This window comes from Garra rufa, chromosome 14, assembly GCF_049309525.1.
Source record: "Garra rufa chromosome 14, GarRuf1.0, whole genome shotgun sequence".
Classification (NCBI taxonomy): Eukaryota; Metazoa; Chordata; class Actinopteri; order Cypriniformes; family Cyprinidae; genus Garra; species Garra rufa.
This window is the reverse complement of record NC_133374.1, coordinates 8,346,592-8,360,634: the sequence shown is the minus strand read 5'-3', so window position 1 is coordinate 8,360,634 and position 14,043 is coordinate 8,346,592. Positions and strand designations below refer to the sequence as shown.

The 14,043-nt window shown below is 32.9% G+C and overlaps 1 protein-coding gene across 1 annotated transcript in view; it reads right to left on the bottom strand.

Moving 5' to 3' along the window:
- robo1 (roundabout, axon guidance receptor, homolog 1 (Drosophila)) overlaps positions 1 to 14,043 on the bottom strand; it is a 352,432-nt gene that overhangs the window by 312,852 nt on the left and 25,537 nt on the right. Inside the window, exon 2 of the mRNA XM_073818325.1 lies at positions 3,982 to 4,118. Coding sequence (XP_073674426.1) covers positions 3,982 to 4,075 — 94 coding nt within the window. The 5' untranslated portion in view covers positions 4,076 to 4,118. The remainder of the gene's footprint in view (positions 1 to 3,981; positions 4,119 to 14,043) is intronic.

Here is a 14,043-nt window from a genome sequence, read left to right as displayed (position 1 = left end):
ACGACTCCAGTTTCATCAAAGAAACTCTGAGATTGTCAGGTGGTTAGAAAATGCAACCCATCATGCTCAGCTGCACACTGCTCATTGTTCGACTTCAGCATCTGTTTACAGCTCAGCGGCGGTTCCTGCACAATGCATCAGGTGGAGTGAATTGGACTTCGGGCAGGATGCGCCTGGCTCAGCCCTGTTCATTAACGCTGCTATATCGGGCTCCAGCTATCAATGCAGGCGCGCAGCGAGCAAAAGGCATCACCGCACGCCTGCTCGCGACTGAAATTACAGCCGCCTCCAACGGCACACCAGAAAAGAACATTAAACCCAGAGAGACGCGCACCAACAGACTGAGCTGACAAGTAAATTGTTTCTGAAGCAGCAGGCAAAGGAATACGCGGAAAGGAGGGGGAATGAAGGGAGATGAGAAGGAGGGAAGGTAAACAAGTGAGGAGAAGGAATCATAACGGACAGGAGTGTGAAGCAATAAAGAGGAAAATGGTTGAATAACAGGGTGATTTGGGAAGGTATCCTGGCTGATGTGAATTAGAGAGAGGAAGGCTAGATACGGAGATTCAGAGGGCCAAAGAGAGCTCGATGCAGAAGTCAGTCATGATGAATTGCGGGAATAAACTACGCTTTACAGGGAACGTACAGTATGCTGCTAACAATAAAAAAAACTGATGACATGCTCACTCAGGTGTCCTTAAAGGTATACAAGACGAAATAAGGGTTTTAAATGAAGTGAAGCTTTAGAGTATGGAAGCCTGTTTCTACCACTGAATAAAAAATAAAAAAGGTAATGACTTTTTATCTCACAATTCTGACTCTCGCAATTAGGATTTTAAATCTCGCAATCCCACAATTCCAATGATTTTACTCAGAACTGTGACATAAACTTGCAATTGCGAGTTATAAAGTCCAGTTATGAGGGGGGAAAAAGACTGACATGTTCTCACAATTCTGACTTAACTCACAATTGCATGTTATAAATTCAGAATTACAAGATATAAACTATAATTCTGAGAAAAAGTCAAAATTGTCAATTATGTCTCAATTCTGACATTTTTCAGAACTGTGACTTTACCTTTCAGAACTGCGACTTTACCTTTCAGAACTGCGACTTTACCTTTCAGAACTGCGACTTTACCTTTCAGAACTGCAACTTTACTTTTCAGAGTTGCAACTTTACTTTTCAGAACTGCGACTTTACCTTTCAGAACTGCGACTTTACCTTTCAGAACTGCGACTTTACCTTTCAGAACTGCGACTTTACCTTTCAGAACTGCGACTTTACCTTTCAGAACTGCGACTTTACCTTTCAGAACTGCGACTTTACTTTTCAGAGTTGCGACTTTACTTTTCAGAACTGCGACTTTACTTTTCAGAACTGCGACTTTACTTTTCAGAACTGCGACTTTACTTTTCAGAACTGCGATTTTACTTTTCAGAACTGCGACTTTACTGTTCAGAGTTGCGACTTTTCAGAACTGTGACTTTACTTTTCAGAACTGCGACTTTACTTTTAAGAACTGCGACTTTACTTTTAAGAACTGCGACTTTACTGTTCAGAGTTGCGACTTTTCAGAACTGCGACTTTACTTTTCGGAACTGCGACTTTACTTTTCAGAACTGCGATTTTACTTTTCAGAACTGCGACTTTACTGTTCAGAGTTGCGACTTTTCGGAACTGCGACTTTACTTTTCAGAACTGCGACTTTACTTTTCAGAACTGCGATTTTACTTTTCAGAACTGCGACTTTACTGTTCAGAGTTGCGACTTTTCGGAACTGCGACTTTACTTTTCGGAACTGCGACTTTACTTTTCGGAACTGCGACTTTACTTTTCGGAACTGCGACTTTACTTTTCAGAACTGCGATTTTACTTTTCAGAACTGCGACTGCGACTTTACTTTTCAGAACTGCGACTTTACTTTTCAGAACTGCGATTTTACTTTTCAGAACTGCGACTTTACTTTTCAGAACTGCGACTTTACTTTTCAGAACTGCGACTTTACTTTTCAGAACTGCGATTTTACTTTTCAGAACTGCGACTTTACTTTTCAGAACTGCGACTTTACTTTTCAGAACTGCGACTTTACTTTTCAGAACTGCGACTTTACTTTTCAGAACTGCGATTTTACTTTTCAGAACTGCGACTTTACTGTTCAGAGTTGCGACTTTTCAGAACTGCGACTTTACTTTTCGGAACTGCGACTTTACTTTTCGGAACTGCGACTTTACTTTTCGGAACTGCGATTTTACTTTTCAGAACTGCGACTTTACTTTTCAGAACTGCGACTTTACTTTTCAGAACTGCGATTTTACTTTTCAGAACTGCGACTTTACTGTTCAGAGTTGCGACTTTCAGAACTGCGACTTTACTTTTCGGAACTGCGACTTTACTTTTCGGAACTGCGACTTTACTTTTCGGAACTGCGACTTTACTTTTCGGAACTGCGACTTCATTTTTCGGAATTGCGAATTTACTTTTCGGAACTGCGACTTTACTGTTCAGAGTTGCGACTTTACTTTTCAGAACTGTGTCAGAGTTGCAACTTCACTTTTCAGAACTGCGACTTCACTTTTCAGAACTGCAAATTTATATCTCTATAACTCAACTGTGAATTTAAACTTTGTAATTAAGAAAAAAGTCAACTGCGAGTTTATATATCACAATTCTGACTTAATAACTCACAATTAGTCAGAATTGTGACTTTATTTCTCAGAACTGCAACTTTATATTATGCAATATCTTGCAATTCTGACTTTATAACTCACACTTGCGAGTTTATGTCACAATTCTAAGAAAAAAAGTCAGAATTGTGAGATGTAAACTCAAAATTGTGAGAAAAAAAAGTCAGAATTATGAGACAAAAGTTGCAATTACCTTTTTTTATTTTTTATTCAGTGGTGGAAGCAGGCTTCCATATTAAAGAAATAGTTCACCCACACAACTAAATATTTTGATTTGTCTTAGTTGATTCACTCTCAGGTCATTTCAAACTCACATTACTTTTTTCTTCTGTGAATCACACAATGTGATTTTTTTTGTGTGATTTTTTTATATTTAGTACCGTTCAAAATTTTAAGGTCAGTAAGAAGACTGGAGTAATGATGCTGAAAATTCAGCAATGCATCACAGGAATAAATGACATGTTATATATTACAGTAGAAAACATTTATTTCAAATTGTAATAAAATTTCACTATTTTACTGTATTTTTTATTTTTTTTTAAATGCAACCTTTGGGAGAAAAAAAAGAAAAAACTCCAAAATGCAAAACAGAAGTGGTTTATTTGACTCCGTAAGACTATAATTTGGTCAAATTGAACTGCATAATACTTAGAGTACAATGCACATGTCGTATGGACTATTTTATAGAAAGTTTTTGTCATTTTAGAGATTTACAAAACCAGTCTCAATTTACTCTCACTATATGGACAAGAACAGCCAGTACAAAAATTAACTTTCCTCTAAATCAAGAAAGTCATGTGGGTTTGGTACAACATGAGACTAAATGATTTTAGAGTAAGCTGTCCCTTTAAAAGCTCAGTGGTTCCAATATGACTCACAGAATTTAATGCATCAGTTCTCAAAACCATGATAAAGGAACACAGTCAGTAGATAGCAGTCCCTGACTGATGCCTGTCGTTTATCTTGAAATCCTCCTTTCGCTTAACATGATTCATCATTCACCTCAAATAGAGAACCAGTTGATCTGACAATCCCTTGAATGGTGTCCATCACACAAACAGACAGTTCATCATACGACTGAAATACAGACGAGAAAAACACACCAGAGCCACATGGGAAAGACACATAAGCCTGCAGTGCACAATATACAAAAGTCAGGAGGTTTCTGTGTGTTCACATAAAAAAACTGGGTTTTTCAAAGTTCAGATCCAATTAGTAGGCTTATGCATCTGTTCCATACAGCATCAGAAACTGCGAATAAAAACACAAAACACAAGGCTCATGCACGCTTACCAGGAACCAAAGGACCCTCCGACAGCTCCGACTGGACAAACTGCAGCAAGGTGAAAAAGATGAAGACTGTGGCGCCGGACCATGTGACCTGCATGATTCTTACAGTGATGGCATCCCTGGATGTCTCCGAGATTAATCTGGACAGACAAACAGAAAAACAGAGGAATTAAATGCTGGGAACTTCTGTTGTTGTTTTTCCCCCAATACCAATGCATTGAATAAAAAAATGCAGTTATTCAGTCTGGTGTCAATAGGCAATCAGATTCAAAGAGGTGAATTTTATGATACTGAAGACCGAAAGATTAAAACCCATTTTCTCATGTACCAGACTTATTTGGATCAATGCTCATGGCTGATATGAAATTTCATGCCGAGTAGGAATATTGCCTGTTGGTTCAAAATGAATCTATTGGTAACTCTGACCAACCATCTGCAAAATACAAGTGCAATGAGATTGCATGCCAGTACAGCCCCATCTGAAACCCCAAATCAAAGAGTTAGCATCACATTCTTTGGACGCAATAATGTTTTTCAGAGCCGATAAGAACACGCATGACAAAACACAACTGATCCAGAAATATGAAATGACTTTTAGTGTTAAATCTTTTGCAAAGCATGTCATTTTGGTGAGGCAATTTATCTTGCTCAACCCAAATCGCTTTTGATTCATTACACAGTTGCAAAATAAAATACAGTAAAATGAAATACAAAATACAAAACAATAAACAAATAACAAATAAAGTAAATAGAACAAAAAATAATAAAAAAGAAAAGAACAAACAAAATACAATAAAACAAAACAAATTAAAAGAACAAATAAAATTAAAAATAAAATAAAATATAAAAACTAACTAAAAAAAACACAATATATAAAATGCAGTTAAAACAATAAATAAACAAAATGACAAAAAACTACAGAATAGCATAAAACTAAAACAAATAAAACAAAAGAACGAATAAAATATAAAATAAAATAAATACAATAACAAATAAAATAAGAACTAAATATAATAAAAAATATAATACAAAAGAACAAACCAAATAAAATACAAGAAAACAAAACTAAACTAAAGAAATAAAAACAAATATAACAAAAGAACAAATAAAATAAATCAGAATAGAACAAAGAATAAAAAAGAATTAAAAAAATAAATAAAAGGAAATAAAAACAAAAAAATAAACAATAACAAATAAAATAAATAGAATAGAATAAAAATAAAATAAAACAAAATAAAAAATAAACAAATAAAATAACTAATAGAATAGAGTAAAAAATAAAATAGAATAAAAATAAACTAAAACTAAACATAAAATGAATAAAATAAATAAATAAACAATTAACAAATAAAATAAAATAATCAGAATAGAATAAATAATATAATAAACATAATAAAATAAAATAAATTATAAAATAAATTATAAAAAGAACAAATAAAATATATATACAATAAATAGATTAAACATAAAATTAAATGAATAAAATTAAATTAAATAGAAACAATAAAGAAATAACAAATAAAATAAATAGAATAGAACCGAATAAATAATACAACTTAAAAACTAAATAAAATAACAGAACAAATAAAATAAACAAATAACATGAATATTAAATAGATTAAAAAAATAAAATAAAAAATAAAATAAATAAAATAAAATAACCACATAACACATAACAGCAAACAAATAACATTAATAATATTAAAATAACAAATAAAATAAAATAAATAGAATATTATAGAATAAAACTAAAATAAAATGAAAATATAAAATAAAACAGTTTATTCTATTTTTTTATTTTATATTTTCATTTTATTTAGTTTACTTTAACTTAAAAACCTAACTAAATAAAATAAATGAAATAAAATAACAAAATAAAAAGCAAAATAACAAATAAAACAAATAGAATACAATAAATAAAATTACAAACCATAACAAATAAATAAATAAATAAGATAGATAACTAAATAAAATAAAATAAAAGAACAAATAGAATGAAATAGATATGAAATAAATAGATTCAAAAATAAAAATGATCAAATTTAAATTCAATTAAAAATCGCAAAGGTAAATACTGAACGTTTACTTTACAGACGCCTCTGCTTTTCTAAGACACTTCATAATTCTCTTTAACCATAATGGCTTGTTTGTGTTAGACACTGTAAGCTTGTTGACAGAAAGGCTTTATTCTATTCTTATCATAGGACGCACAGTAAACATTCTCCCGGTCTCCATTTGGACCGTTTCCTGGCCACGTAGCTGAAACGGCGGCGCCATCTGATTGGAGCAACCGGTCGCCTCATTGTCACACTCGTACCTTATCGTCCTTCATTTCCCCCAATGTTCTGGCAGCCTGATAGAATTATTGTGCCTAACAATTGCATAATTTGCATGCCATGATGACAAACGCATTTACTACAAACCGGACGGTCGGACGGAGTTGCATTTATTTTTTAGCTCTTGGCGTGTTCTCCTCATTCATAAAACACTCAGGTCCGCTTCCTCCAAGTATTCGGCGGTGGACACAGGAGGGTCGGATTGAATTCTTCAGATAATTGTGTCAGATAGGCAGCCGAAAGCGTCTTTCACAAGCGATCAGATAAACACCCAATTACCAGCGGTGAGATGCCACTGTCGGCGAGGCAGAGGAGGTGCGTCGCACCAAGATGGCCTTCTCACCTGACACTCTACGCCAATGAGTTTAGGCAGAGGAGACAGCTAAGAGTAATTATTCAATTCTGTTGATTAATGAATGCAACCATTGAAGATAATGGAAGATTTATGTGTAGCACCTCCTCTTTCCAAATTACATGCACTTAGATTGGGCCAATCAGCAACAAACAGACCTGAGCCTACAAAAATCTGTTTTGTACCCTTTTCTCCAGTTTATCTTTGCAAACACATACTTATTTATGAGCAATATATGTACATGTATGCAAATGTGAAATGTAGAGGTTAAAGTGTTTCAGAGAAAGTAGCTTGTCAAATTCCAGCCTGAATAAGTCATCCATTAAGTGTCACCTGGATAACACATATCACAACTGATTAACATTTAAAGTAAAATAAATAAATACATGTTAAAATATTATGTAAAAATAAACAATGACATTTAATTACTATATAAAATATTAATAAATATTATTTTATAATAAAAATAATAATATTATATAATTAAATTATTATTATTAAATTCAAATCAATTTAAATATAATTTAAAATGTATTTAAAAGATAAAATACTTTAAGTTACATCTAATTTTATACAAAAGATTACATAATAAAATATTAAATGTAAAAGGTAATATAAAAATAAAATGTACTAAAAAGTTAACGAGCATTAAAAAATAATATAATGAAAATAATAATAATAAAAATAAAATGTATTTACATTTAATTATAGAACTTAAAATATATTTTTACTTTAAGTGCATTTTAAGTTCAATACATAAAATGAAATATAAATGGCACAAAATAAATGGTTACATAAAAATATAAAATGTCCTTGAAAGTTAACTTAAGATTGTTAAGAAATAATGCAATAAGCCAATTTAATAAATACTACTACGACTACTAATTAATACTTTCATACTTTCATTTAATTATATAAGTTCAAATGTACTTAAAGTAAAATACATATTTTAAGTTATATACGTAAAAATAAAATATAAATGGAAAATTAATAAAGGTTACATCAAAACATAAAAAGTCCTTGAAAGTTAATTTAAGAATAAAAAGAAAAAAATGTAATGAGCCAATTTAATAAATAATAATAATAATAATAATAATAATAATAATAATAATTTTATTGAACTTAAAATATATATTTTAAGTTATACATGTAAAATTAAACATAAATGGCAAAATATAAAAGGTTACATAAAAAGTCCTTGAAAGTTAACTTAAGATTATGAAGAAATAATGTAATGAGCTAATTTAATAAATCAATTAACAACAATAATAATAATATTAATAATAATAATAAAGAATAATAACAATAATAATTATTATTTCATTTATTTCTTTTAATTAAACAATTTTAAATGTATTTCAAATGAAAATGTATTTAAGTTATACTTGTAAAATTAAATGCAAATAGCAAAATATTAAAAAATATTGAAAATTACCTTAAAATGATAAAATAAATAAATGTAATGAGACAATTTATTAAATAATAATGAAAATAATAAAAATAATTTAAATGTACTTAAATAATTTAAAATGTTTTTAAATTAAAATATATTTTAAGTTATATACGTAAAATTAAATATAAATAGCAAAATATAAAAGGTTACACAAAATATTTAAAAAATTCCTTGAAAGTTGACTTAAGATCATAAACAAATAAATGTAATGAGTTCATTTATTTCATTTATTTAATTACTTACAGTGATGAAAAAATACAGTATGTTATCACCTATAAACCTCTAATTTAACCCAAAGTGTTCAAAATGTCAGACAAAAGTGAGTCAAACATGACAACATGACACGTAGGGCTGGGCGATTAATCGAAAAGTAATCGAAATCGACATTCAGAACCTATAATCGATCAAATTTTTCCAGGTCAATTATTTCAATTACTTTCCCTTTAAAAACACTACCATGTGTGGAGTCACGTGACCCCGCTCCGTTACGTTCGTTATTCCGCCGACATGTCGATGGAGAGCTTAAACAGTATTTATACAGTAAAAAGTATTTACAGGATATACAAGAGTAATTTTATTTAGAAGAGATACTGCATATTTTCTACTTTTAATATTTATTATTATTTTATAAATAATTTATTTTGTTTCCAAAAGTGCAAGTTATTTATTTTCACTAATTCAAGAAAAATGTGACTTTCCATTTTAAGCAATGTGTGCTTTAATTTCAGTTGTTCAACACTGATGTTCAATAAATAATCATAGATAGTAGATAGTGTGTGCAACCTTCATTCAAAAATCTCTCACTTGTAATATGTGTGCATATTTACTGTACAAAACTTGTCAGTGAACTATGAGGGCAAAAAAATACATATTATTTAAATATAATTAAATATTTTATTAATGAATAAAATAATCGCTCATTAATCGTAATCGGGTTAAAATGTTCAATTAATCGAGATTTTGATTTTAGGCCAAATCGCCCAGCCCTAATGACACGGCCATCATACTGTCTAAACACTGAAATTGCCCATTAAAAATATCGTCATCTGTCAATCACTAATCCACAACCAGGCCCAAACCTCACTGACGCACTGTAAAACACTGTATTCGAATGGAAAGCACAAAGAAAGATACAACACGGAAAAGATGAAGACATTTAAATTTTGGAAAGGCCAAAGCAAGTGCCTTGTGCGTGAAAATTACAGTCGTTTGGTGTTCCCATTTCCTTTCTTCCTCAGCTTCTGGAGTTACTTTATTGTGGTGGGCGACGTGAACAAAGTCAACACCCGTCCCGACCCTTCATGTACTGTTTTGAGGTTCGGCAGACACCGACTAAACTGTCATTTCCTTTACACGCCGCTTTCATTTCGAACATGACATGACACCATTTCCACATGAATAGGTCTCCTCACATCTCACGAGGGGCGGCTGGCGTGTTAAAGGTGGAGGCATAGAGCAGGTAAATTATTGCAGGAAAGTGTTCAGAGGGCTCAGAGAAATCAAATGCACTTCAAATTACCTCTGACAACACCCACTGTTCCTTTCAGCTTAATCTCGCGCCTTTCATCTTCCAATTTCTGCCTTTGGAGATCCCTGCAACTTCAACCCAGGGAGCCAGATGCTACGAGAGCTGGGGAGGGGAAGGAAAAAGACAACAAAGGCAGGAGTCTGACACTGCGATGCAGACGAATAACACAGTGGCCTGCGATTGTTAAAAATCAAAATCAACCACCATTGCAGTTATGTGGTCAAGATCACTATTATTATCTTTGCCCAACACTGGATATTCCGCATGGAATATTGGGAAGGTGGCTAGAGGTTCAATTAGCCTGAGAATAATGCAATGCGCCGACAGGAGTGTGCAACGCAACCCATAAGGAGCTTTGCGTCCTATAGTGGCATGTTTACGTATTCACTCCTTGTTCATGCTTTGGAGCTACATTGTGCACTATCTGGACGACGCAGATGCCGTCCCCCGGGAGTACAGCCAGGACAGTGAGTAAACACATATTCACTCTATTGTTCATGATTTCCAGGCATTTCAGCAAAACCTCCAGTGCTGCATTTCACTGTCCGTTCCTCCTCGCTGTTCATTAATTTGAAAGCAGGCTGTTTGGATTGGGCAGCATTTAATCACATATAGGAGCCGCGGCCTGGAGGCAAACACAAATACTTCAACACAAGCAGGGGTGGGCACTTTAATTGAGAACGGCTTTAATATGGCAGAATTTGAATTCAACTGTTTGAGATACAGAACTGGAGGTAATTTAGAGGCAAAACTGTCATTTCTGCAGTACTATGTATATATATATATACACATACACAGTTGAGGTCAAAAGTTTACATCCTCTCAGAATCTGCAATTATTTTACCAAAATAAGAGGGATCATACAAAATGCATTGTACTGTTTATTAAGTACTGACCTGGACTCACATAAATGTTGTTTACATATAGTCCACAAGAGAAAATAGTTGAATTTATAAAAATTACCCTGTTTAAAAGTTTACATCACATTGATGCATGCTGTTTTTTAGAAAAATCGTTCAGGTCCTATAAATTCTTTGGTTTTCCCAGCATTTTTGTGTATTTGAACCCTTTCCAACAATGACTGTATGATTTTGAGATCCATCTTTTCACACTGAGGACAACTGAGGGACTCATACGCAACTATTACAGAAGGTTCAAACGCTCACTGATGCTCCAGAAGGAAAAACCATGCACTAAGAGACAGGGGGTGAAAACTTTTGAATAGAACAATGAAGACAACATTTTTCTCATTTAGCCTAAATGTAAATATCATATATTTTTTATTTAGTTGTGAACTTCAGAGACTACAGAAGATACTTACATGTTTCCCAGAAGACAAAATAAGTTAAATTTACCCTGATTTTTAAATTCCAAAAGTTTTCACCCTCCAGCTCTTAACGCATTGAGCTTTTGAACCTTCTGTAATACTTACATATCAGTCCCTCAGTTGTCCTCAGTTTGTAAGATGGATCTCAAAATCATATAGTCATTGTTGGACAAGGTTCAAATACATAAAAATGCTGGAAAAACCAAAGAATTTGTGGGACCTAAAGGATTTTTCTGAAGAACAGCAGGCAGTTTAACTGTTTCATTGCAGATCAGATTTGACTTAGATCACGACTTTACGTGTCACAAATCATTTGCTTTTGATTGGTACGTCAAACTGTGTTTTGCACATAATTTGATTTTAATCATTCATTTCGTGAAATGATTCACGAACCTGTTCTAAATCAAATAATTTGCGATAAGCACGCTGAAGTCCCGACCTGAATCAAATGTTTTGCAAAACACGAAGTTTGATCTAAATCAAACGAATGATTTGTGATATGCGATTTGAAGTCCCCAACTAAAACAAATGATTTTCGATTTGCAATCCGATTGAAGCACTTGAAAACAGTGAATTATGCAATGATTTAACTGATTCTGAGTTTCAAAAAGCTCTGTTTCACCCATTACTACATGCTTTTTAAACTTGTTAAAAGCTATGTCAAAAATTGAAAATGAATGGCTTTCAATTTGATCTGGTTTTTGCTAATGAATCACTTGAAATGAAGGATTGAAGTCACGAGTTTGAATCAATCGGAGTGGTTCCAGTGTAAATGACTCAATTGATTTGGTTCAGCTGTTCCTCTTTTCGTGTCTTCAGCCACATTTGTCTGACATTAACTGAAATAAGTGAAAAAGAAATTGTTTTTTTAACTGCACAAACCCAGTCATAAGGGTCATTTTTTTTGTTAAATTGAGAAAGAATAAATAAGCTTTCCATTGATGTATGGTTTGTTAGGATAATATTTGGCTGAGATACAACTATTTGAAAATCTGGAATCTGAGGGTGCAAAAAAATCTTAATATTGAGAAAATCTCCTTTAAAGTTGTCTAAATGAAGTTCTTAGCAATGCATATTACTAATCAGATAGTTGTGATACATTTAGAGTAGGAAACTGACAAAATATCTTCATGGAACATGATCTTTACTTAATATCCTAATGATTTTTGGCATAAAAGAAAAAGCGATAATTTTGATTCAAACACTGTATTTTTGGCTATTGCTACAATTTGGTTTTGTGGTCCAGGGTCACATTTATGCTCATTGTCAAAATTAAACAATCATTTCATAGCTATACTGTCCTTCAATATTTCAAGCACTTTTCAAATACTGCCATTTGCAAAGGTTTTCCAGGCCTTAAATTATATAAAAAAAAAAAAGTCAAATTTAAGTACTTCAAGCATTTTAAGCACAAACCCTATACATTTATATAATAAGTGATATAGTGATGTATAATATATCACTTAAATCTCAATTAATTTTAATTGTAATCGCTTTAATTGAGTAACTTCCTCTTGGAAAGTCAAAATCTTTCTGGCCAATTCAATTTTAAGTAACATTCATGAACTGACACTGAATAAATTCTTAATTTTGCCCAAACCTAAAACAATCAAAGTCTGTAATTTTCTATCGTTTCCCCATCCGCTCTCTAAACAACTTACTGTTTTGAATCTATTTTTAATCAGTAAGTTCTGTAAACTCCATTAACACGAAAAACGCTCAAACAAAAAGTGAAACGACGCAGTAAAACTCTCAAACAAGATGCTGGCATTCAATTTCCATGCACACTCTCCAACAAGCCCACTGAATAAATATCAAACTGTTCGAACAAACACAATTTCATGCTCAGACATTCAGCCTTTCGATTATTGTAATCCGTTATCAGCATGTGAGGCCAGTGAAGCTCGCGGGGCATGGAGATGAGTTTGGAGGCGGGGGGAGATGCTTCTGCACTAGAGCTGCTGAATCATGTGCCACGACTAGTCTTGTGGCAAAACTGCCCCTCAAAAAGCTGTTGAATAGACGAATTCGGATAGCAGGCATCATTACATACTACAAACACGCCGTCGGTATCCATTGTGGGAACGCAGTCAAGTGAAAAAGCAATGGAAAAGGAAAGAACGAGGCTTTGGACAATTTCCTTAAGTGACTGCTCAGCTGTTTTGCAGAGTCAATGTCACGTTTGTTATGGATGGCGCCGCTCTGCTCGCTTTACGCAGTAAAGATGACGGACAGGGTTTAAACGTCCCGTGTTTACAGTGCATGATTTCTGCCACTTCATTACAATAAAAGGATTAACCTGCAGCTTCGCCTTGCAGGAACTCCACGCCGCTTCTTCCTCTCAGTGTATATTAGCTCCTGTCGGCCAGCGGGAGAGCGCACACTAATCATGATGTGCTTGCACATGCTATGCGAGCACACGCACACTCATTCTCATTCTCAAGCACCCATTTCTCACGCTCTCGCTCTGTGCAGGGAAAGATGGAAGAAGGGCAATGCGCTATGAATCTTGAGTGCAACCTAACACAGTGACAGGCTTTTGCTTACAAAACCAAGGTCGGAGATGTCAACCTTGTTGAGATAGTTCAAACTACGGAAATGTTTTTAAGATTCTAAGTGTTTTTTTGCTAAGGTAAGCATCTACTGTTTATACTTTGAACAAACCCCTATATGTAAGTATTATAGTTTGGCATGTAAGGGTTGAAGCTGAGGACATGAACTGTGCAACTTGTTCAGAGAAAGTATGCAATTACTTTTCCAAGCGATAAAAGGATACAAATTGGTAAAATTTTATTAAATTAAATTTACAATATGAGCCACAATTAAATATACAGTATCAAACAACCAAATTAAATATATATAAATCTAGAAAATTTTAAATTGGAGAAATTATATTAAATTAAATATACAATATGAGCCACAATTAAATATACAGTATCAACCAATGCAATAAAAAGGTGAAAAGACAAAGGTTATCTATAAATAAAAATCATAAATAAAAATAAATATATAAAATATAAATTAATAAATTAAAAAAATTGTTTATATATATATATATATATATATATA